The following is a 24471-nucleotide window of genomic DNA, read 5'->3' as shown; positions in this document are numbered from 1 at the left end:
TAAAAATATGAGAAAAATACAAACTGATATGTAAACTATAAAATATGTAAAATAGCTAAGCATGGTGGTTCACACCTGTAATCCCAGCATTTTGGGAAGTCGAGGTGGGCGGATCGCTTGAGGCCAGGAGTTCGAGACCAGCCTGGGCAACCTAATGAAACCCTCTCTCTCAAAAAAAAAAAAAGAAAAAAAAATACAAAAATTAGCTGGACGTGGTGGTGTGCATATAGTCCTAGCTACTCAGGAGGCTGAGGTGGGAGGATCAATTGAGCCTGGAAGGTTGAGGCTGCAGTGAGCTGAGATGGTACCACTGTACTCTAGGCTGGGTGACAGAATGAGACCCTGTCTCAATAAAAATAATAAAATAAAATATGTAAAATATCTCTGCAGGTAGACAAAGGTGGTGTGTGAAAGCAAAAGAGTTATATTGGATTGACTAAGATGACTTTTTTTCTCACAGTATTCTTTGATATTGTCATAATAAGTGTAATTGATAGTGAAGAAATGACAACAAAGCTTTCATGTATAGAATACTTTTTATAGATTTACTGAATAATGTGTACTTTCTGTTCACTGTCTTTTAAAATATAATTTCAGTCTAGATTTTACAGACTCATGGGAAATGATCTAAACTATTTTTCTTGCCATTAAAATGTGCATTTGGGAGTATTTTTCCATAGACATAGATACAGGAGAACTCAATAATGTTCCTCTTCCTTCTTTCCAACTCTTGTTTTCCTTAGGCATTACCACAGGAGTCTTGGTTCGAGAACACAGCAATCTCTCAACTCTAGAGAAATTCTACTTTGCTTTTCCTGGAGAAATTCTAATGCGGATGCTGAAACTCATCATTTTGCCATTAATTATATCCAGCATGATTACAGGTACCTTGAGAAAACTGATGTTCTCTATTTTAGTCCATTTTCATACTGCTGTAAAGAACTTCCTGAGACTAGGTAATTTATACAGGAAAGAGATTTAATTGACTCACAGTTCAGCCTGGCTCAGAAGGCCTCAGGAAACTCACAATCATGGCGGAAGGCAAAGTGGAAACAAGACAACCTTCTTCACAAGGTGGCAGGAAGGAGAAAGACTAGGCGAAGCAGGAAGAGCCCCTTATAAAAGCATAAGATCTCGTGAGAACTCACTCACTATCACGAGAACAGCATGGGAGAAACTGCCACTATGATTCAATTACCTCCACCTGGTCTCTCCCTTGACACGTGGGGATTATGGGGATTACAATTCAAGATGAGATTTGGGTGGGAACACAAAGCCTAACCATGTCATTCTCTATGATTATTTAAAAAGCTTTCACCTAAGCTGTTCTTTTCTAATTACGGGAAGAATTGAAATACATTCGATGCCTTTCTCTCTCTCTCTCTCTTTCTCTCTCTCTCCACCCCTCTCCACTTGGAATGTCTACATTTGCTTCTGTGGAAACATTTCACTGTTCTCAACATGGCATTGCTTTGTCATATGCCGTGCCTACAGCTCTGTCCACCACTGCTCAAATCTTCATTTGACCAGCATATGATGTCTTGGGAGGAAAATGTCATTTTCAGACATATAAACAAAACATTATCTGGGGCATGGAAAAAAAAAAGCATATTTGGTCACTGAAATGTTAGCCAGTGTCTTCAGGAAAAATATGGTTGTCAATTTTGATCACGTTTTCAGTCATTCACTCATTTATTTCCCAACTGCAGCTGTGCTGCCCCCAGCCTCTCAGCAGCTGCCCTCAGGGTCTCTGTACTCCTTACCCACTTTCTACTCAAACCCAGAACTTGCTATGTATCTGCTCTGCATATTTGCTGTGGGGACCAGCAGTCAAGTTCTGTGAGAAGGGTTTAAATATGGATGTGCACCATATTTGAAAAGCCTAGTATTTTTAAAACTTGTGACACAGTTGCATTTGGAAATGATTTTTCCCTTATTGATCATTACATTGCAGGGCTCCTTTGAAGAGGAAGCTTCCTTAGGTGGATAGAAATGAATTTGGTTTACAAAAATGTCATTTGTCTGGGTGTGATAAGTTTCTCTGCATTGCACAATTTCTTGTACTTGACTCTGGCAATTAGTAAAACGTGGCATGACAGTAGCTGGTGGTGTTAGCTTGAAAATCAAGGTTTTATGTAAACATGCAATTAGAAGTCTTGACATGTCTCCTTCTAGAACATTTTTCTCCACTGCCACTGTAAAGGCCTGGGACTGGCCCTGGTAGAGTACTGGACATTGGTGGGAGCAAGGGAGGGTGGGGGTCAGGATCTGCTGCATTCAGGGACTGCATTGCTTGAAGAGCTGTCACATTTGGCCTTTGAATTTCCCAAATGCCAAACTCGAATCAGACTAGAGTCCCTTGGGAGCTTTGTCCTTAAATGGTCTTGATGTTCTCAGCTTATGAGAAACCTAAAGAGAACATTTAATTATTTTTATGAATGTATTTAATTATGTTTGGAAATGCCTGGTTCCTTTTAACCCTAGCAGCCTGATTGACACAGCAGCAGACCAATTATTTGTCCCATGTAATATTTGTTTATTTGTTTAAATTGTCATAAGCATTTAAAATTGGAAAGATTTCATGTAAATATCCAAATTTCTGGCTTTCTCTGAAAAAAAAAAATGAAGATCTGGGAACACTGGCCCAATATTTCCATCTATCAACAGTGGTCTGAAACCAAGAGACAACTACTCCATTTAGTTGGAGCAAATGCATTTGAGAATGCCATAGTCTCCACTACTCCTGATTGCCCAATACCTTGTCCACTTCACTCTTACGTTACCTGCCTGGCCGCCATAAAGATTGCAGTTATAATCCCTTAGAATCTTCTCCATATCAAAGATTCTTTAAAAAAAATTTTTTAAACATGGGGTCTTGCTATGTTGCCCAGGCTGGTCTCGAATTTCTAGGCTCAAGCAATCCACCCACCTCAACCTCCCAAAGTTCTGGGATTATGGGCATGAGCCACCCCATCCAGCCCAATATTCCTAATCTTTTCTTGGGCTCCTTTGAGAATACAATGCAAACTTTGGACCTCCTTTCAAGAAAAATCTTCACAATTGTACATATATACTATATTTTGCACGCAACTGCACAAGGTGCATAAACCACCTGATGAGCAATACTATTTAACTCATGTGTCCATGAGGGGAAGTATAGAAGATTGATCCAAATTATGCAGCAAACCCAAACCTCGAGATAAAACAGGTTTTAGAAGAAAAGGTAAAAATACATGTATGAATATCTAATTCTGTAATATCAGATGTTTGAAAATATATGCCACTCTTGGCAGTGAATAACAAGTGAGTTTTGTTTTGGTTTGGTTTTTTTTCTGGGAAGTATAGCCTTTGGCCAGAAGCCAGAAACAGATACTTCCTCTAGTGAGATTTTTGCAGTCTGGATGTTTTGTGTGTTAGCTCAGCTTTGCAAATAATCTAGGAAAATAATTTACAACTCAGCATTCCACTGACATAGCCCAGCTACTTCTGAAGCTATAGCATGGGTCAAGTAGTTTCTCCACTTTTCCTCCACCAAACCCCCAGCAGCCAGTCAAGAACTAGAGGCAGCGAGCAAAACCACCACCCCATCTTTTGATTTGGAGCAATGAAATAGTCAAAGATTCAAGGGATATGAACAAAGCAGGGTGGGGACAATGATGGCATATCCATGTTTTAAATTGTCAGATTAGAGGGGAAAAGCAACAAGACTAGTGTTGGCACAGTTATAGGAAAATAAGTTCATTCATACACTTTCAGTTACCTAATAAATTGGAACAAACTTTCTGGAGAACAGTTTGGAGCATGTTCTGATCTCTTCACCCAGTAATTCTGTTTCTCAGAATTGATCATAAAGAAATAATCAGAGATATGTTCAAACTCCTAAGTACAAGGATATTCATGGTAGCATTTTTTTTTGTAATGGTGATAAATTATAAGCAACGTAAATGTATACAAATTTATATTATATACATATGTATACAAATTTATCTTTTATACTATGTATACATAGTATACAAGTTTTCATACTAAGCAACTATTAAAAACTTGTCTTAGAATCATATTTAATTACATGTGGGAACATTCCCAATACAGTATAAAGTGGGAAAATAAAATTATACAACAGGATAGTGTATACAATCCAAATTTTATTAAAATGTATGTACATTTTTAAAAGTTGTGATCAAAACCAAAAGGTTAACATCCAGAAAGTAAGAAAACATGATCTGTTGTGCTTTCTTTACATTTTCAACTGAACATGTGCTTTTGTTTGGTTTGTATTTTTAATGAAAGAGATGGGGATGGAGTCTGCCCTGAGATCCTCCAGTTTTGCCTCTGGTCACTTCTCTGCCCCATCTCTGCTCCCTTCCCCTGCCAGCTCAGTGCCACCTTTACCTGGTACACAGCTCCTTCCTCCAGACCCTGAAGTAGTCCTCAGCCTCCCCACCCAGAAGATGGCCATGGAAAACACACAGGAAGGGCCATTTCGCATTGCAAATGCCCTCATAAATCCAGCAGGCTGGTAGCTTAATGTATACAGTTATTAGGCCGAAGGAGGATGCAGGTGGGAAGCTGGGGAAGGTTGAATGAGTCCCCTAAGGATACGTAAATTAGAAGCAGAAACACAGCTAGAATTCAGACCCAAGATTAATAATCTGTGCTCTTGCATAAAGGAAACTCTCTTGCCAAATTAACAGATAGAAAAAAAAATTCTGCCATCAAAGCCTCTGGTGAGATTAAAAAAATACTTTATAGCTTTTTTTAAATACAGGAAGAACCCCTTTTTATGTGATGATAAGGTTAAGAAGTCAAATTTACCAGGGAAATTTGAACATAGACTGGCTATTAGATGGTGTCAATAAATTGTTAATGATTTTGTTAGAGATGATGATAGCATATAGTTGTGTAAGAAAATGTCCTTACTTTTTAAATGCATATGGAGTTATGAAATGACATATCTCAAATTTACTTTAAAACAGAAAAAAAAATGGCACAGTTGATATAAACTCAAGACATTTTCAGAGACAATCATTGTGGGTACCAACAGAATCCTACCCATAAATTACATTGTGAAGAACATGCTCCTGCCATGCTGAGGAATATCTATGTTTAGGGTCTGCTAACATTTAGGCTTGTAAGCCGTATTTATGTCAAAGCACCAGGGAAATAACAGGAAATAGCTTATGAATATGCCTGAGAATTGTGGCTCTGGAAAAATCCTGGTCCAGCCAGTGAGTTTAAATTCAGGTCACATTTTCTTTAATACTTCCCAAAATTAAATTATGATGATTGGAGCCTTCTATGACCGGCACAGGAACAGAACAGCACCTCCAGTCCCACTCCCAGATGTCCCCTGAGCATCCTTCCCGGATGCTCATAACTTTGCTCAGGAAGAGGTTCCAGCTCTTCCACTTTAGCGTCTGCCACCCCCGCCTGGGCCAGAAGCACTCCAGTGGGCACAGCTGCGCCTCCTGGTGTCTGCTGTGGCTGCCACTACCCGGAGACCTAAGGAGTTCCCCTCTTTGCTCCTCCATCCTAAGACAGGAGCAGAAGCTTAATTCTCCAAAGTGCAGCTGAGACCACACTTCTACTCAGGACATAATCTTTGCTAAAGGCAACCAAAAGCAGATGAAACACTAATGGTGACATCCAGCTGCTCCCTGAAGGGGATCCCAGGGTCCTTAACAGGGATGCCCCTCTGCTTAGCTGCCAGCTTGCCTCCAGGAGGCTGGAGTTCATCTCTAAAGGTGTTCCAAGCTTTCCTGCACCCCAGATCCCAGAACCTGACACCAGGTTCTAAGAAGGAAAAATTCCACTATCACACAGGCCATCCTGTCCTGACCTGGAGTGACCTCTTCCTGGGATGCTTGCCATTGTGGAATATCCACTTCAGAGAAAACCCCCCTCATGGCCACAGGGGGATAGCCTTTCCTCGTGGACCCCATCAGGAGCCTTCCGTAGATTCCATACCATAGTACCTGCTGGGTTATTGCAACCACCCTGCTTGTAGAACCTGGGAGTCTGTCCAGGTCAGGCTGGGCCAAGTCCATGCCAGTTCCTGTGCACATTTCTTCCTCCAGAGCAAGGAGTTGCTCGTTCCTAACCATTCCTGTGATGTCGCAGCTCTGGATTTCCTATAAACGCCTGCTCAAACAAGGGCACACACAGCTCCTCAAGAAACAGCACCAGTTTGCAGCTCAGTGGATGTCAAGCCAAGCAGATATCAAGCCAAGAAAACTCCCTCCTTTCCCTCCTCTCTCCCCCAGGCCACTGAGTGTGAGTCCTAGTACTGATTCTGCTTCCTGGACAAGTTACATTATTAAACACTAGACATCAGGAGAAAATATTTGCATTTTGTTTATCAATGACTTTCAGTTTCCACCAGACACTGGTTGGGTGATTGGATTTACAATTGAGGAGCTTCTCCAAAGATAAATTTAACACTCTACCCTTGGACGATTTAAAAAAAAATGCTCCAGGCTTTTAGATGATTGTTACTCCAGCTTTCATGTAGGATTTCAAAATTTTTAGGGCTTGACCTCAACCATAGGATCAGAGGTTTTCTACTACTTTTTGTTAGGAGAGGGTGGGAAGACAGGGTCTCATTCTATGGCCCAAGCTGGAATGCAGTGGTACCAGTATAGCTCACTGTAGTCTTGAACTCCTGGACTCAAGCCATCCTTCCACCTAAGCCTTCCTAGTGGCTGGGACTACAGGTGGTGCATACCACCATGCCTGGCTAATTCTTTCTTTTGTAGCAATAGGGTCTTGATATATTGCCAGGGCTGGTCTCAAACTCCTGGCCTCAAGTGAGCCTCCCACCTCGGCTTCCCAAACTGCTGTGATTACAGGAATGAGCTACCACACCTGCCCTACTTTTTAACCAAGTAAAAAAGTTTAAAGCCTTATAAAAGCTTAGGTATATTCAGTATTTATTAAACAACAGCCAGATGTAGAATACATATGTGAGTTGGCTGCCTTTCAAGCAAGGTTTTTCTATAAAGGGCCCAATAGTAAATATTCTAGGTTTTACAGGCCCTGTGTATTTTGCCCAACTACCCAACTCTGTTTGTCATGGGAAAGCAGCCACAGACCGTATGTAAATGATGGAGGGTGACTGTGTGCCAATAAAACATTCATTTACAAAAACAGGAGGCCAGCCAGGAGCTGACCCCTGCCCAGCTAGACTCTGACACTCCAGATGCAATCTAGTTGAGGTTGAATCCAGGTAACAAAATAAACTACCACATCAGGCAATGAGTATGAATGCACGGAAGAGACTGAAGAATAGAGGATGAGCAGAATAAAGTGCAGTTGGTGATAGTTTTAGAGCACCATATTTGTAAACTCAGGCTTTACAGCAGATGACACGCTTAAATCTTTGGGGCTGAGGAAGGCTTTTTTTAAAGGCTATGTATTCATTTACTCAGAGGCAGCTGTGTATCTGGAAACAATCCCACATCCTCCTATGAAAAGAACCATGCCACGTGCCTCCCCGAGACAAGGTTCAGTTTTATTCAGCTAACATTTGTTAACTCCAGCTGCATGAAAACAGACTAACAGAAAACCACGTATAAGAGGGTGAGGCCCTGCCACTCACATGGTCATGGAGCTGAGGTCATCTGATAGTTAGGTCCAGCAGTCCCTCGTTAGCAAGAATTGTAAGACTTGAAGACGCATATCACTTTGTTGTACAACTTGCTATTAAATATAAGCTACTGTTCATAAACATAGGTGACTAAGAGCATTTAATGTCAATTTTAGCTATGGGGGAGGAGTATGCATTCTTTTCTTGAAACATAGGTGGTCCGTTATACAGTTTAGTTTCTATGAAAATTGCCATTCAACGTGGTTTATAAACTTAAAACTCCAGGCAGGAAGACAAGGTTGTTGCCTAAGACTGTACAGTCTGAGAGTGAACTTCTTGCCTCATTTGCAACATCTGGAACCAGTGGGCTCTTCATGCACTTTAAGTGCTCCTTTCCCTAAGATTATCAAGAAATTTGTGTTGAGTTAGAATACAGCTGTTGAAGCCAAAGGATTTATTGTATCAATTTGATTTCTGAAATGCCTGGCCTCCAAAGACGAAACAACCACATAGTGTATAAGGAAGAGTTCCCATAATGAACATGTCATTTGCAAGTAATAAAATGAATAGTGGCAAGAGATAAATATGCCCTGCTTTAGTCTTTCCTGAGACAGTGAAGCCCAGAGAATCAACCATGCATGAGCCTTCTTTCTGACTAAACAGGTACTAGACTTGTTCATAGCTCTGTTCAGCTGTAAGATAACCTGATTTTATTACTTAAACAGGGATTCTAAGGACCTTCTATATATTGGAGGCATGGATCTGGAAGACCATTCATTCATTTATTTATTTATTCATTCCATCTTTAATGAGCCAGGCTTTGCTAGACACACAAGGTGTAAAATTAAGTCTTAGCTCAGCAAGAAAGAGTACATTACAATGCTGTGTGATAGGCACTTTCTGGGAATGAGGTCAGTACAGGGGACATTGGAAGGAGCCATTTTGAAGGAAGCATAGAAATCAAGTGAAAGGAAGAGGGTGGATATTCCAGGCAGGAGAAAATAGCATCTTTGTCCTCCCAAAATAGCATCTTGGGAGGACAGTGAGACTTGAAGTGGAATGCTGGAAACGTGGGCAAGAGGAATGGGATGGAATGGGTGAGCACAAGGGTTTATTGGCCTCGTGTGCCTTGCCAAGGGGACTGGACTTGAGCCTGCAGGCGAGGGAAGCAATTCTAGCAGTAACTCCCACCTGTGCCATTCTCTACAGAGGGACACCTGAACAAGTATACATCCTAGAGGGGCAGGAGAGTCCGGTGGTTAAGAGTACAGACAGGAGCCACACTGCCTGGGTTTGAATCCTGGTTCTGCCATGGATCAGCTGTGAAACCTTGGATTTTACTTAACTTGTCCTCAGCTTTAAAATATGGATAACATAATGTTTCATAGAACATCTAGAATGCTATACAATTTTTTTACTTACTCTTTTTTGTCTGAGACCTTCAGAAGTTCCTATAAAGTACCTGAACTGGCAGCAGAATCTACAGGGCCAATATGCAGATATGAACACACTGAATGCATTCATTCTGGAAATGAGAACAATATAAAAAGACTTGCTCTGCCATCAGTTTGTAAAGTTCACCAGCATGTAAGAAGCTTTTGCCTAGAAGTCTGAGATACCAATTTTATGGATAAAGAGAAGCAAAGAGACAGCTCAGTCATATTTAGGTTGTGGCAAAAACCCAGAAAAGTCTCACTGAGCCATTAGCTAGCTGCTGCTGTCAGAGCATTCATATGGACTTTGGAAAAGAACAGTTGAGTTCCTCAGATTCTTTGGGGTATATTTAATGCTTTTACTGGACAATAAATTCAGGCAGTCAAAAAATTCATGGAGTCTTCTGAAAAACTGGTCCTAACTACAAATACCACCATGTTCCATAGTAATGAAAAAAATGTTAAAACAGCTCCTGGACTGCTGAAACCAGGACACAGACCACCACTTCTTTTTTTTTTTTTTTTTTTGACAGAGTCTCACTCTGTTGCCCAGGCTGGAGTGCACTGGTGCGACCTCAGCTCACTTGCAACCTCCACCTCCTGGGTTCAAGTGATTCTCCTGCCTCAGCCTCCCAAGTAGCTGGGACTATAGGTGTGTGCCACCACCACCGGCTAATTTTTGTATTTTTAGTAGAGACGAGGTTTCACCATGTTGGCCAGGCTGGTCTTGAACTCCTGACCTCAAGTGATCCACTTGCCTCAGCCTCCCAAAGTGCTGGGATTACAGGCATGAACCACTGCGCCTGGAGAGCCCACTGCTTCTTGATGCATGTTTTGAACTTCAGATGTGGACCAGCTGACAGAGGCTTCAAGGGGACCTTTAGCTGATTCTGCTTAAGGACCAGTTTATTTTGTTAACATCACCAAATAGCCTAGAGTGGTGATATTACCTATTTTAAGAGAGTTCTTAATGTCTCTAAGAAAAGTAGATGTCATAGGTGACGCATGCACAGAAAGATTTTGCCATGCTCCTCTTTGCCTCTTCCTTTCCCTTTGAACATCCAGGGAGTACTAATCAAGGCTGCAGAGATTTCCCTATGCCCTGGATTAACAAAGTAAGATCATATCCTGCCTTGTTTTCTCTGGGGAATAAAAGAAACATTTTGGAATTTAAAAATCATGAACCTGTTTATTTAATCCTCATAGCAGCCCTATGAAGTCGTCAAGTAGGTGGGACCTTAACTCCATCTTTAGAGATAAGGAAACAGGAGGTTGAAGACAGATTAAGCCACTTTTTCAAGATCACACAGATCATAAGGGCAGCAGCTGGAACTGGCAAGTTTTGTTCTGGCAACACTCTGCTGCCAAGGGTCCAGAGCCTGGGAGAGGGCTCCAGGGCAGGCAGCCATACTTAAATAACTGTTATTCATTTAATCAGCATGTATATTGAGAATCTCCTATGTGCTGGGCACTGAGTATACATTTGTGAACAAGCAGATATCTAGGTCTCCTGCCTTCATGGAGCTTAAAACCTAGCAAGAAAGAGATATAAAATAATGAACCAATGATAAAAATTGTTGAGATATGATATGCACAGGATGCCAAGCGAAGAAATCAGGACACTATGGTTTAGGCTGGATAATCAGGGAAGGATTCTGAGGAAAGGACTTAAAAGCCAAATGAAGAGTGAGGAAGAGCACTCCAGGCAGAGGGAAGAGCCTGTGCAAAGGCCTTGGGGTGGGAAGGAGCTTGGTCTGTTCCAGAAGAGGCTGGAGGAGGGGATGAGACAGGAAGATGGCACAAAGCGGGGCTGGAGAGGCAAGCAGGTGCCTCCCCTGCAAGGCCTGTTAGCCAAGGTAAGGATTTTTTCTTTTTATCTTCAATGTCATTGAAGGGTTGTCCTGATGTATAAAATCACCTGATTTACGTTTTTAAAAGATCTCTTTAGTGACCGTGTAATGAAGGAATGAATGAGAGAGGGAATGAATCAGTTCATGCTTGTTGAATGCCTTCCATTTGCTCAGTGATGCACATCATCTTTATCATTTATTCAGTAATCATGGAGGCTATTTACTAAGAACACACTGTGTTCTGAGCACTGTACTAGGCCTGTTATAGACATTATTTCTAATCCTCACAACAGCTACGCAAGCTGAGGTTGTTCACTTTGTTCCTCACAATTAACCTAAAGGCGATAGAGGCATTTCAGATCCTCCAATTTATAGATGGAGAAGCTGAGTCTGGGAGGAGGCTGGGATTTGAGCCCAGTCTGTCCCACCAAAGCCCATGCCTTCTCTCTGCACAGGTGGCCTCTCTGCCGGTGACAGAGACAGGAGTCATCCACATGGCGAGTTTTAACTCCTATGCAACAATGAGTTTCTTGGACGTGGTGTCCACTTACAATGGCATAACACCACCAAATGCCAGACCTAAAAGAACTTCCAATAAGGGGTTGAATTTTGATACCTTAACAGCAATGTGGAGAGATTGTCACGAAAACTTTGTTCTCAGTGGGTGGTTGCTTAATCAGAGAGCTCTAGGAGGAGTCTTTTGCCCTCAGATGTTTATTTTTAAAACATGCTATTGTTTAGCCAGGCAACTGCTTCCTTTGGAGTGTTTTTGTAAAAAGTTCAGATGATTACTGCTTTGGCTGGGAGCCAACACCCTTGCTCATCAGAGCCTTCTCCTGAGGTGAAAAAAGCAAATAAATGCCTTTACCTAAAATAAAGAGCTAGCAGGTGCCCCTCACTTCCAAGGACAACCGGGGATTTTATCCCTGTTTCTAGGCCACAGCCCAGCCTCAAAACTGTCCCAGGTTCTAACAGACAACCCTGGGTTCACAGGGAACTGGAATCGTGCTCTTCTTTTTCTGCCCAATTCAGGTGCCACCTGTTCCATCAAGTCTCTCCTGGTCATCTCAATCTGGTGACAGCTCAGGCTCCTCTGAAAGCCCACAATAACTAGTCTCTGCACCAGGGCTTCACAAAACATCTAGTTTTTAAACTGGATGGAGCAAATCCAGTTGTTAAAATTTCTGATCTGTTACAGATCAATAACCTTCGTAAACTATAGCTAGAGCAAATTACTAGAAAAGTTATATTAAAAATAGACATACAAAATACTAGCCCTATTTTTTTTTTTTTTTTTTTTTTTTTTGAGATGGAGTTTCACTCCAGTTGCCCGGGCTGAAGTGCAGTGGCATGATATCGGCTCACTGCAACCTCCACCTCCCAGGTTCGAAAGATTCTCCTGCCTCAGCCTCCTGAGTAGCTGGGATTGCAGGTGCGCACCACCACACCCAGCAAATTTGTGTGTGTGTGTGTGTGTGTGTGGTTTTGTTGTTTTTTAAGTAGAGATGGGGTTTCACCATGTTGGCCAGGCTGGTCTCAAACTCCTGACCTCAGGTGATCCACCTGCCTGGGCCTCCCAAAGTGCTGGGATTACCAGTGTGAGCCACTACGCCCCGCCCCTGTCTTTTATTATTACATTCAACAGAAATAAAGTTACTGTCCAATTACTATAAACATTATAAATACTCACTGTTGATTTCTGTGCAGATGCCATCACACCTGCTTAGTTCCCTCTCATTTATCACCTCCTATAGGACAGCTTTTAACTCCCAGGAGAAACGAGTTCTGATAGTGAACTGTAAAGAGAGGGGGTCCTTTAGACCTCGCCAGCCACCATAGATGGCCTGAGAGCAAGAAACCCGGGTCCATTGAGAATAAAAACTCAGAACTAAAGGCCAAATGAGGTTTTACTTGTTTGGGACTAAGTTGGGCCTGATCTGGGACGTCTCGCCAGTAACAGTCTAATGCCTGGATTCTCATTCTCACAGTCAACATTCATTGAGCTAGATCACAAGTTCTCACCAACACAATATCGTCCCCAAGGCAGCAAAAGCTGTTTTTATTTGGTGGTGGTGAATTGGGGGAGAAAATCTTACTCTTTTTATGTAAAAAAACACATGTATCATTTACTATATAACCAGATATACAGTTTGTGGTTTTAGAATTTCAGAGGGGTGGTGATTAGGAAAACAGCTTGTGGGGGTGGGTTTGCACAACAACAACAACAATAAAACAAGGTTGAAAAAGACTGAGATGTTACATGTGTTCCCCTGTGGAGTCTTTTATGGCTGAAAAGTGTTCTCATTGGCTGCCCTGGGAACCAAACTAAACCACCATGTATAAGTGGTTTCTAAGATTACCTGCTGAGTTCCAAGTTTCGGACCCACAAATGGATCTTTGAAATGGGGTCATTTGTAAGGAGAGGATTACTTGCAAAAATACAGCTCTTTCTGTCATGTGGAAAGCTTCAAGTACAAACATTCGTAGAGCACCTTATTTAAGGCACTGAGGGCCAAGTGAAGAATAAGCTTCAGGCCTTAGAGCAATATGATCAGTGCAGTGATGGAACTACGTGCCAGGAGATTTGGGCTTAGCATCTTCCTTTCCCCTGCCCATGCTTGCAAGGCAAAGAGCTTTTCCTGAATTTGATAATGGAGTTAAGCTATAGTTTGTTCATTCAACATTGTTGAGCACCCACTAAATGCTAAACACTGGTAGGGTCTAGAGAGATTGGGCTGTCCAATATGATAGCCATTAGCCACGTGTGGCTACTTAAATTGAGATTAATTAAAATTGGCCAGGTGTGGTGGCTCACACCTATAATCCTAGCAAATTGGGAGGCTGAGGTGGGAGGATTGCTGGAGCTCAGGAGTTCAAGACCAGCCTGGGCAACATAGTGAGACCTCATCTCTAAAATTAAAAAAAAAATTAAAATAAATAGATTAATTAAAATGAAATAAAATGAAAACTCAGTTTGTCAGTCACACTAGCCACTTTCCAAGTGCTTGCTAGCCATGTGCACTTTGTGGCTACTGCAGGGGACAGCACAAAAACAGAACATTTCTATCATCAGGAAGCTCTACTGGGCAGCGCTAGTCTAGAATTTTGTAGCACATGGATAGAGCCAATATGGAACAGTGGTTAAGAATATGGCCTTTGAGGTAAAATGTAGATTGGGATCCCAGCTCTACCACTCACCTTACCAGCTTTATGATCGTATGGTACTTAGCCTTTCTGAGCTATAGTTTTGTCCTCTGTAAAATGGGGGTAATAATGCCCACCTCCTTGGGTTGTAATGAGAATTAAAGATGATGCATTAACATGCAGTCAATATAGTGTTTATTGTCATCATTATTATTTGTATTATAATTATCATCCTCATCATTATTGACATTAGTCGCAGGTGGGGTGTTTACAACCATCCAGACAGATATTTTATGGTCATTAAGTTCTGTAATGTTCCTATTTATAGAGGTTTTCAAAGGTTAGGCTGTTTCTCTATATCTGTTCTCTCCCTCTATGGTGGTCACCACCCTTATCCCCAACAATGCATTATAAATCATCCAAGAGCCTGGACTTGGGGGCCAGCTCTGCCCCCATATTGATGACTAGAGAGGTAGAGGGTAACTATACAGTGGTAACTATACAGAGGTAGAGGTAACTATACAGTGTAGAGAAGTATAATCGTTGATTTGAGTAAATATCTGATATATCCGGGAAATTGGTAGGATGGAGGTGGATTAGAGGAATGGGAAACAAAGACCCGTGCTGAAAGTTACTACAAGATAGTTGCTGTGCTCCAGGACAGAGGGGAAATTGGATGACTACTTGGGGATGTATTTGTTTAAGACATTTTCACCAAGATCTCATTATTATCAAGCCTTTTATTGCCAGCTGGGTCCTGGAGTACAAGCAGAGGCACCAGCCCATGGCCAAATCATTAAGACAAATTAAGACATACTAACATATGCTGGGAACAATTATCCACATAGATTTAATTTGTTTCACTGCTGGAAGAAAATCCTGAGAGAGTACCAAACACATCCCCGAGAACAGTTCTGTAACTACTCTGTGACTCTCACTTGTCAGCACTTTAGGGGCTGGAATCTGCTTAAACTGGACATCTACCAAAGAAGGACGATATATCTGAAAATAGATCCCATATTAGGGCTACAGATGAGTTACTTGGAGCCTGTTAAGGTGGTGATTCTTTTTGTTTCTTTTTAACCTATGAATCTTAGCAATAATTATTACAGTTATCAAAACAATATACCAAGCTCTAAAATGAAATAGGCACATATTTTATAATCATATAATATACTTAGCAAACTTACATATTTGTATTATGATTTGCTCTTTCTTTAAGAGACCTAAACTAAATATGAGATAGTGAATTTGTTTCTGAATTTTGGCCTTCAATCTCTCTTGACTTTTTTGTTGTTGCTGTTGTCCCTTGCCTAATTGTTATCTTTCATTGTCTTACTGTGAGGAAAAGAAAGACTCTTCAACACAGCAAACTGCATTTTTCTCAAATTGAATAGAATCTATCATCAAGATTATTCTACAATGTGACTATTGCAGTATGCCCATTATATGGCAATTGCACAATCTTTTCCCAGAGGTTGATGAATGGCCCCTTAACAACATCCTGGGGTAGCTGCTACAGAGGCCAGAGCACCTTCTCTCAAAATATTAACTTCCAAAGGAGCAATCAACAGCCAGAGAAATGGTGTGTTTAGAGTGAGAAATTACTTGTTCTGTCATCATAATGGTGATCACTTCCTTGCAGATTTTCTTCCTGTACATCAAATATGTAGGATTATATATGAGAAGCATAATCCCCCAGTCACTTAAAAAAAAAATGGATAGGCCTTTTAGTGTGGGAAATGAACATAAAAGTTACCTGTGCATGCTGATAGCCATATAGGTTTACTGCCTTTCCCTTGGGGTTGCCTTGTGACAACCTCTTCCTTTTTCCTGCTACCCTGTACCTTAGGCTTTGCAAATGGTTATGGGACAACTCGTGTGTTAAATATGCAAAATCATTTTCTATAATGATCCTTTGACTCAAAATATGACCCTCATTTTGGAAATCAGGCTGGGTAGTGTCTGAAACCTCCAATGACAGCTTGCCGAAAGATGATTCAGTTGTTTCTCAACTTGGCCCATTTCCCACATCCAAGTCCAATTGGAGAATGGCTTTTGACTCCATTTATATGAGCATCTTTGATAGAGAGCAAGGGTTTCTGGCAAGGAGGGATGCCTGCCTTCCACCTCTAATCCAGCTGTCGTTGACACTCCAGACAGCCCTTTCAAACTTGGGCAACACTTAGTCATCTTACTGGTAGCCAACGACCATTTGAAGTGAGATCTAACAATATGATCATAAGTCTCTGATATTACCTGTGCCCTGGGAAATTATTTATTAATATCTTTCCTCTTTCAAATAGAAATTTTAAGATGTCTCACAATAAAAGCTGTACACAATAAGGTTGTTTACACAGAAGCAGTTTGAAAATCATGAAAAGAGGAAGGAAACACACTAACCAGAATGGATAATGACATTACTGTGAATGTGGCCCCAGGACCATTTAAAGATCCAGCAATAAGTGGATCATTAGATACATTCTGGTACAGACACATGACAGATTATTGAGCCATTAAAATTATCCTCAGGGTGAGTTTGTAACAATGTGGGAAAATGCTTACAACTACAATATTAAGAAGAGAGAGGGTTAAAAACTATAAAATTCTCTCAGCTGTTTACAAAAAATTGAGAAAAATATTAGAAGAAAATTCACCAGAATATTAACTTGGCTGATGAGATGATGTGATTTTTGTTGTCATCTTTACCTTTTCTCCTTTTTCAGATAGTCGTAATGAATATATATTACTTTTATAATTGTATATAAACATTAGTTTTTCCAGTTGAGCCTAAGCTTCCTGACAGAAAAGGCAGAAAGGAAAACTATCACGAGTTACATGATTCTCAAGTGTTAAAAAAAAAAAAATCTCAGGCCGGGCATGATGACTCACACCTGTAATCCCAGCACTTTGGGAGGCCAAGGTGGCGGATCACCTGAGGTCAGGAGTTCGAGACAAGCCTGGCCAACATGGTGAAACCTCATCTCTACTAACAATACAAAAATTATCTGGGTGTGGTGGTGTGCACCTGTAATCCCAGCTACTCGGGAAGCTGAGGCAGGAGAATCGCTTGAACCCAGGAGGTGGAGGTTGTAATGAGCCAAGATCACACCATTGCACTCCAGCCTGGGTGACAGAGTAAGACTCTGTCTCAAAGCAAACAAACAAACAACAACAACAACAAACGATCTCAGTTCTTTGAGATAAATTTTTCCTAGATAACTGAATTCCAAAGGAGGTTTATCACAAGGGATGTTGAATGATATAATACAAATCTTGGTAAAATTCTTAGTGCAAATGTGGGATGGGGACTCCTTATGATTATTTCCTGACCAACTCCAGGAAGATCTGAAGGCAGGATACTCCTGGAGGCGAAGGCTGTGGGAAGCTGCCTGCAGGGGAACTTGCACCTGACTGGGCTTCCCTCTCTTAAATCTGTTTGGAATTTTGAAGTGTTGCTTTTGCCCATTGCATGTTATTGCCCATTGTCTGTAGATGAGAACGCCTCTCAGCTCTTTATTACACACCTTGAGGATTAAATCGCGGGTCCTGGAAACCTGTCTTTTAAAATTAATGTAATTTGATTTCTGTCTCCCCTTCAGGTGTTGCTGCACTGGATTCCAACGTCTCTGGAAAAATTGGTCTACGCGCTGTCGTGTATTATTTCTGTACCACTCTCATTGCTGTTATTCTAGGTAATACCTATTTCTGAATCCTTATTACTTTATGTAATGGTGATTTTTTCATTCAAAAAGTAGTTGGCGGCCAGATGCGGTGGCTCAGGCCTGTAATCCCAGAACTGTGGGAGGCTGACGTGGGCAGATCCCTTGAGGTCAGGGGTTTGAGACCAGCCTGGCCAACATGAAAACCCATTTCTACTAAAAATACAAAAATATTATCCAGGTATGGTAACATGCGCCTGTAGTCCCAGCTACTTGGGAGGCTGAGGCAGGAGAATCACTTGAACCTGGCAGATAGACTTCAAAGGAAAAACTTTGTGGTACTTTGACAATACTACTTTCTGATTTTAAAAAATTGTATGTTAAGAAAAGCTCAACTACTTTTTAAAATATGTATTTTTTTAATTAAAAAGAGACGTGGGAAGTCTTCTATGTTGCCCAGGCTGGTCTTGAACTCTCGGGCTCAAGGGATCTGCCTGCCTCAGCCTCCCAAAGTGCTGGGATTACCGGCATGAGCCACCGTGCCTGGCCCTAACTACTTTTTTTTTTTTTTTTCGAGAGGGAGTCTCACTCTTGTCACCCAGGCTAGAGTGCAGTGGCATGATCTCGGCTCACTGCAACCTCTGCCTCCTGGGTTCAAACTATTCTCCTGCCTCAGCCTCCCAAGTAGCTGGGATTACAGGTGCACACCACCATGCCCAGGTAATTTTTGTATTTTCTTAGTAGAGACAGGGTTTCGCCATGTTGGCCAGGCTGGTCTTGAACTCCTGACCCCAGGTGATCCACCTGCCTTGGCCTCCTGAAGTGCTAGGATTACAGGTGTGAGCCACCATGCCCAGCCACTTATATAATTCTTAAAGTGGATGATTGGTCTATAATAGTGGAGTTGAGTATAATTATAAAATATTTCCAGAAATATAGCATTTTAGTGCATTTCACATAGTAACAAGAGCTAACAGCTAATAGATCCTTGTTGAGGATAAATCCCACTTGTAAGAGGGAGAAAATTCTAATAAGGGAGTAGCTGCTTTTATACCTTTAGCATGGTTTTTTGAAGAATGCTTGGCCTTTGTAACCCTGAGTGACATTTTAGGAAGAATGCCCAGAGGGGGAAGACAGAAAGAGCACGTACTCAGATGTGGCAGCAGCTCGGCCCTTGTAGCCCTGCTTCAATGAGCTGATAAGAAGGGGTGGGATGTAGTGAGGCTTTAGTGGTATTAGGCCAAGGGACCCAGGAGGGCTTGAACTCTGCCATAAAACAAAACCACATCATCTCATGAGTTTCCTGAGGAAGACAGACACAGAGAAAACATAGCAATGAGAAGCAAGATACTGCTCTCTTATTAGCTGGAGGCGTATAGCCCTTCTACAACTCTGAGAGAGGAAAAGAGTGGGCCATACCCAGTCATGGCCCCTTATAGCCCAGCAGCTCCTCCCACTAGCAAAATGGACCCATTCAGCATCCCAGAGCCCTACCCCTTGGATTACCATTGCCTCTTCTTGAGGGAGGAGCAATAAAGAGCATGAGGATCTTTTTCTTCTTCACTTCCCTCCAGTCAAACACCCTCCAATGTCTTGGTCTCTTCTACAGCCTCCCATCTTGGCTTGGACACTCAAGTGACAGGAACCCATTACTTCCCAAGGCCACAATGATGCCGTCAGATGCTCTGCCATGTAGACAGTTCTTCCTTACAGAGAGATGAACCTTCTCTCCCTATAAATCCCATCTATTTGTCCTCATTCCACCCCCGGAACAGCATTTTCCTACATGACTTCTTTCTAGATACTTGAAGACCTACGGTATGGAAGGAAGGCAAGGCTTGTTTTGTATGATCCTCAGGAGAATAACCAACATCTGTGGGTAAAATTGCAGAAAGACATCAGATGCATTCTCTGGGCTAGAAAATGGATCATCCTTACCCTAACACCTTCCTAGGCTGATCTCATAAGTTCAAGAAAAAGAATATTCTCATCAGCAGGTGTTTCCAGAAGCAATTCTGGGATGCAGCCCCTTCATTTAAAACACACACACACACACACACACACAGACGCACACGCACGCACACAAGCACACGGAGTTCTTTCTGCTTACTCATTTAAATGGAAGAGCAATTAAGGTGGCTGCTGAGGTTCCAGAGGAGGCTCAGCATTTTGGCTGGACCTCAGGGTCCTCCCCATCACACTATTGCCTGGTACAACCATTCCATTGTTCGAAAGGTGCTAGCTGTGCCAGGTGCCCTGGAAGGTTCCTAATGCTCTGTGGACGCTGTTCTTGGCCACAGGTATTGTGCTGGTGGTGAGCATCAAGCCTGGTGTCACCCAGAAAGTGGGTGAAATTGCGAGGACAGGCAGCACCCCTGAAGTCAGTACGGTGGATGCCATGTTAGATCTCATCAGGTGAGTGTTTTGCCACAAGGTGGCTTCAAGGGCATGCAACCCTATAGCAGCACAAGGCCTTGTATGTGGTTTAATATTCTGCTGTTACTGTATTGAAATTTTTAATAACTTTTGAATTATTATGCACTTTCATTTTGCCCAAGAACCCACAAATTACATAGCCAGTACTGTTTTCCAAGTCTTGGTTCCAAGAGGGAAGGGAAGAAACAGGCTTCTGCATCAGGATTTAGGATGAACAGAGATGCAGATACATGTTCCAGAGAGATGCTAGGATGTATTAGTAGTCAGTTCTGAAACGCACTTAGAAAAATACATCTTTTAATTGTACAGGAGAAACTCTCTTATCTAAAGCAACCAGATCTGTAAATAGGTCAGTCAATAAAAAATACCAATTAAAGCAGAGACTCATTAAAAAAGACATAAGATATACATTACAATTTTGTGTTCACTTAAAACTTAGTGCATTTATTCACCAATTGTTTGACATAAAGCCAAGGTCTTTTCTTCAAGTTTGTTAGCTCATGGTAATTTCTTACGGGTTCTGTTACATATACAGCCCTTATAAATATATCATCTGCAATTTCCACATAAAGTTTCTATAGAACAGAGTACCAAAACTTTTAGACATTGCAAAGAAAGCTGAGTGCAAATCTTTCCAGTTTTTCTTTTTAATTTCAATAATCTTCCCATACCTAATCAAACCATAAAAATTTTAGTCTCTGGCCTTTATTGAGTTTCCAGGCATGTGGCTTAGATTTTATAGAAACCATACCTTCCTTTTTATGCTCATATTTCACTGGTTTACATAATATGAAATGCAGTAATTATGATAATATTTGCAACTAGTATAAAGAATTTGGGAACAAATAAAATGAACCTTGGTAAGTGTATTAGTCCATTTTCACACTGCTATAAAGAACTACCAGGGACACGGTAATTTATAATGGGAAGAGGCTTAATTAACTCACAGTTCTGCATGGCTGGGGAGGCCTCAAGAAACTTAAAATCATGGCAGAAGGCAAAGGGGAAGCAAGGCACATCTTACATGGCTGCAGGAGAGAAAGCAAGGGCAAAGGAAGACGTGCCACACACTTTCTAACAACCAGATCTTGTGAGAACTCACTCATGATCACAAGAATAGCATGGGAGAAACCACCCGCCATGATCCAATCACCTCCCACAAGGCCCCTCCCCGACATGTGGGGATTACAATTTGACATGAGATTTGGGTGGGGACACAGAGCCAAATCATATCAGTGAGCATACAACCTCATTGATGAAAACAGAAATGTTCAGAATATTAAAGAATAAATAGTCTCTTGACTGTGAGTGTCCATTTCACCAAGGAGAGTAAGCATGTCAGTTACTCAGTGAATCAGTTAAGTGATGGTTGATTACAAGAGCCTTCTATACTTGGGTGAAGCTCAGCAGGAAAAAAGAAATCTCAATACAAGGAAGTATTACGCAAAGGAGGGGCCAGAAGAGAAACTAGAGTACTAGTTTTATATTATACTAATTTCTACCAATATATTAGGTATGACAAAACAATACTTTTTGCCCTAACATAATACTGCCTTTCATGTCTCCAACAGGAATATGTTCCCTGAGAATCTTGTCCAGGCCTGTTTTCAGCAGGTAATATTAATTACTTGTGCCCTTAACTTGCTACCCTCTTCCCATTATCAATTAAAAATGTTTTTTTCTGCTGTGACTCAAGAAATGGAATTAGCCCCGTGAAAATGGCAGCAGGAAGTACACCTGTGACTGGCCAGGTTTAAGGTGATGTCTCTGTTTTGTATGCAGCCTTTCTGGCTCACAGTAAGGTGCATGTCACAATTTACACTGCTTCCTTTTCCTTTATGCCTTTTCCCCCAAAAAGGCTCAAATTGTACGGGTCAGAAATCTGTCAAATAATGAGTATTTTAAAATGTGGCCTCCAGTACCTATTTTTGGAGAACCATGGTATATTTGTACTGAAGTTTAAACTTTCTGCAGAAAAAAGGTAGCTCTCTATCTCCTCTTTGCTTTTCCTCTGGTATTAGAACCCAGGATCTAACCCTCATGGTGTGATCCACATCTGGGTTCAGTCTTCTCCTTAATCATTGTGTCCCAGACAGGCGTGGAAGCTCACACCTGTAATCCCAGCACTTTGGGAGGCCAAGGTGGGCAGATCCCTTGAGCTCAGGAGTTCCAGACTAGCCTGGGCAACATGGCAAGACCATGTCTCTAAAAAGAAATAATTTAAAAAAAAATAAAAAATCGTTGTATCCCCATTGCTGGAGCTCTACAATGCAGTGTAACAAAGCCATGATTTTTTTTTTCTGTAGGAAAATTGAACAATCTCTTCACTCCATTTACTTCAAGCCTTTCCCTCCTATTTATCTATGTGCTTTAAGACAGCTGAGTCCATCACAAACTGCTGTATTCATTTACATAAGTTACATGAACACAGACTTCTGTGTATACCAACAAAAATGGCAACTCTGTTGCTCTCTGCCGGCCTCCACAAGGGACAGAACCTCCTCTATTACAGGGGGGCCTTTGCAGATCAGTCACAGTGGTTGTTTGTAAGGTTCTCAGTGTTGGCAGAGCCTGGTAGGGGGGGACATTTATGCCTGGTGTAATAATATACTCACTCTTTCTTAAACCCCCATGTGGAAGCTCCACAGAACCAAACAGGGCTGAAAGAAGAGAATTCAACAGCAGTCTCACTCACTGAATAGCCCCAAGGGGACTGTTGATTTTGGAACAACCATATCGTTAAACCTTTCTTGATGCTTATTAAAGTCGTGGTGATGTTATCAAAGTAATGAAGTGTGTTTGCTCAGATTAAAAATCATTTATTAATTAATAAAAACAAAAATGATTGACAGGAATCCTTACAGAGTCTGTCTCTGAGAGCTCCTGCAGATCAAGCCTGTACTTTCTTTTGTATTATTCCTCTATCAACTTGTCATTTATTGTGAAAGTGAAGGAACATTTTGACATAATTGAATGGTGATTGTGGGAGTCAGGGGTTTAAATTTCTGCGTTGCTTTTAGTTCCAAAACCTGATGGGAGATACCGTTGACAAATGGAGGCAACAGAGGCATTGGAGGTAGATCCCTTCAGTGGCACTGTTTGGCCAAAATAACATGTTCCTGTGATTTAGTCTCAAAAGCTTAAAAAAAAATTCTTTTTTTGTTTGCTTGTCCTTGATTTTCTCCAACATGCAGTACAAAACTAAGCGTGAAGAAGTGAAGCCTCCCAGCGATCCAGAGACGAACATGACAGAAGAGTCCTTCACAGCTGTCATGACAACTGCTATTTCCAAGGTACCATTCTTATTTCCTGTTCCTCTTCCCCAGGAGACAGGCACTGAGTCATGACTGAGCAGGAAATACAATCAATCCTCATCATTCACAGAATCACATTTGTGAATTCACCTACTTGCTAAAATTTATGTGTGACCCCAAAATCCATACTTATGGGGCTTTCGTGGTCATCATTTCCCACACAAAGAGCGACAAAATATTTGAGTCACCTGACAGGCATGTTCCCAGCTAAGGTGAAAAAGGCTGTGCTCTGCTTTCTTGCTTTGATTCTCATGCTGGAAACAAGTGTCCATTTTGCAGTGTGTTTAGTGTCATATTTTTTGCATTTTTGTGATTTTTCTTGCTGATTTCGCTGTTTGAAATGGATCAAGGCGGGGTTCAGTGACTCATGTCTGTAATCCCAGCATGCTGGGATGCCGAGGTGGGAGGATCGCTTGAGCCCAGGAGTTCCAGACCAGTCTGTGCAACATAGTGACACCTCACCTCTACAAAAAATGAAAAATAGCCGGGTATGACGGTGCACACCTATAGTCCCAGCTACTCAGGAGGCTGAAGTGGGAGGATTGCTTGTTCTGGGGAAGTCAAGGCTGCAGTGAGCCATGATTGAATCATTGCACTTCAGCCTGGGTAGCAGAGTGAGACCCTGTCTCAAAAAAAAAAAAAAAAAAAGGACCAGGCTGGGCATGGTGGCTCACACTTGTAATCCCAGTACTTTGGGAGGCCAAGACAGGTGGATCACTTGAGACCAGGAGTTTGATACCGGCCTGGGAAATATAGTGAGACCCCATCTCTACAAAACATTTTAATATTACCCAGGTGTGGTGGCACATGCCTGTAGTCCCAGATACTTGAGAGGCTGAGGCAGGAGGATTGTTTGAGCTATGATTGCACCACTGCACTCAGCCTGGGTGACAGAGCAAGACTCTTGTTTCAAAAAAAACAAAAAAAAACAAAGCATCATATTGAAGTGGTCTCCAGTGTTCCTAAGCACAAGAAGACTGTGATGTGCCTTAGGGAGAAAATTTGTGCTTTAGATAAGCTTCATTCAGGCATGAGTTATGGTGCTGT

The 24471-nt window shown here is 41.6% G+C and overlaps 2 protein-coding genes across 18 annotated transcripts in view; one reads left to right on the top strand and one right to left on the bottom strand.

The window, feature by feature from the left end:
* The window catches only part of SPATA6L (spermatogenesis associated 6 like), a 157602-nt gene that overhangs the window by 35094 nt on the left and 98037 nt on the right, over nt 1–24471 (bottom strand). For 2 of the 16 annotated variants that reach the window (XR_008509684.2, XR_008509688.2), the window contains exons 14-15: nt 992–1115; nt 76–168 (exon numbers count right to left, since the gene is read on the bottom strand). The exons of 10 other annotated variants lie outside the window; for them this stretch is intronic. The gene's annotated coding sequence lies outside the window, so the exon portion shown is untranslated. Of the gene's footprint in view, nt 1–75; nt 169–991; nt 1116–12558; nt 12665–24471 lie in introns of those variants that run through there. 4 more of the 16 variants (XR_008509664.2, XR_008509665.2, XR_008509683.2 and 1 more) reach the window with 3 other exon arrangements.
* SLC1A1 (solute carrier family 1 member 1) overlaps nt 1–24471 on the top strand; it is a 91010-nt gene that overhangs the window by 49410 nt on the left and 17129 nt on the right. Inside the window, exons 2-6 of one of the 2 annotated variants that reach the window (XM_002819820.5) lie at nt 744–884; nt 17615–17707; nt 19975–20089; nt 21682–21724; nt 23305–23403. In XM_002819820.5, the coding sequence (XP_002819866.3) occupies nt 744–884; nt 17615–17707; nt 19975–20089; nt 21682–21724; nt 23305–23403 (491 nt within the window). The remainder of the gene's footprint in view (nt 1–743; nt 885–17614; nt 17708–19974; nt 20090–21681; nt 21725–23304; nt 23404–24471) is intronic. The other variant, XM_054519977.2, reaches the window with a different exon arrangement.

Source organism: Pongo abelii, chromosome 13 (genome assembly GCF_028885655.2).
Source record: "Pongo abelii isolate AG06213 chromosome 13, NHGRI_mPonAbe1-v2.0_pri, whole genome shotgun sequence".
NCBI lineage: Eukaryota > Metazoa > Chordata > Mammalia > Primates > Hominidae > Pongo > Pongo abelii.
Note: the sequence above shows the minus strand (reverse complement) of the source record. Positions and strands in the feature narration are given on the sequence as shown.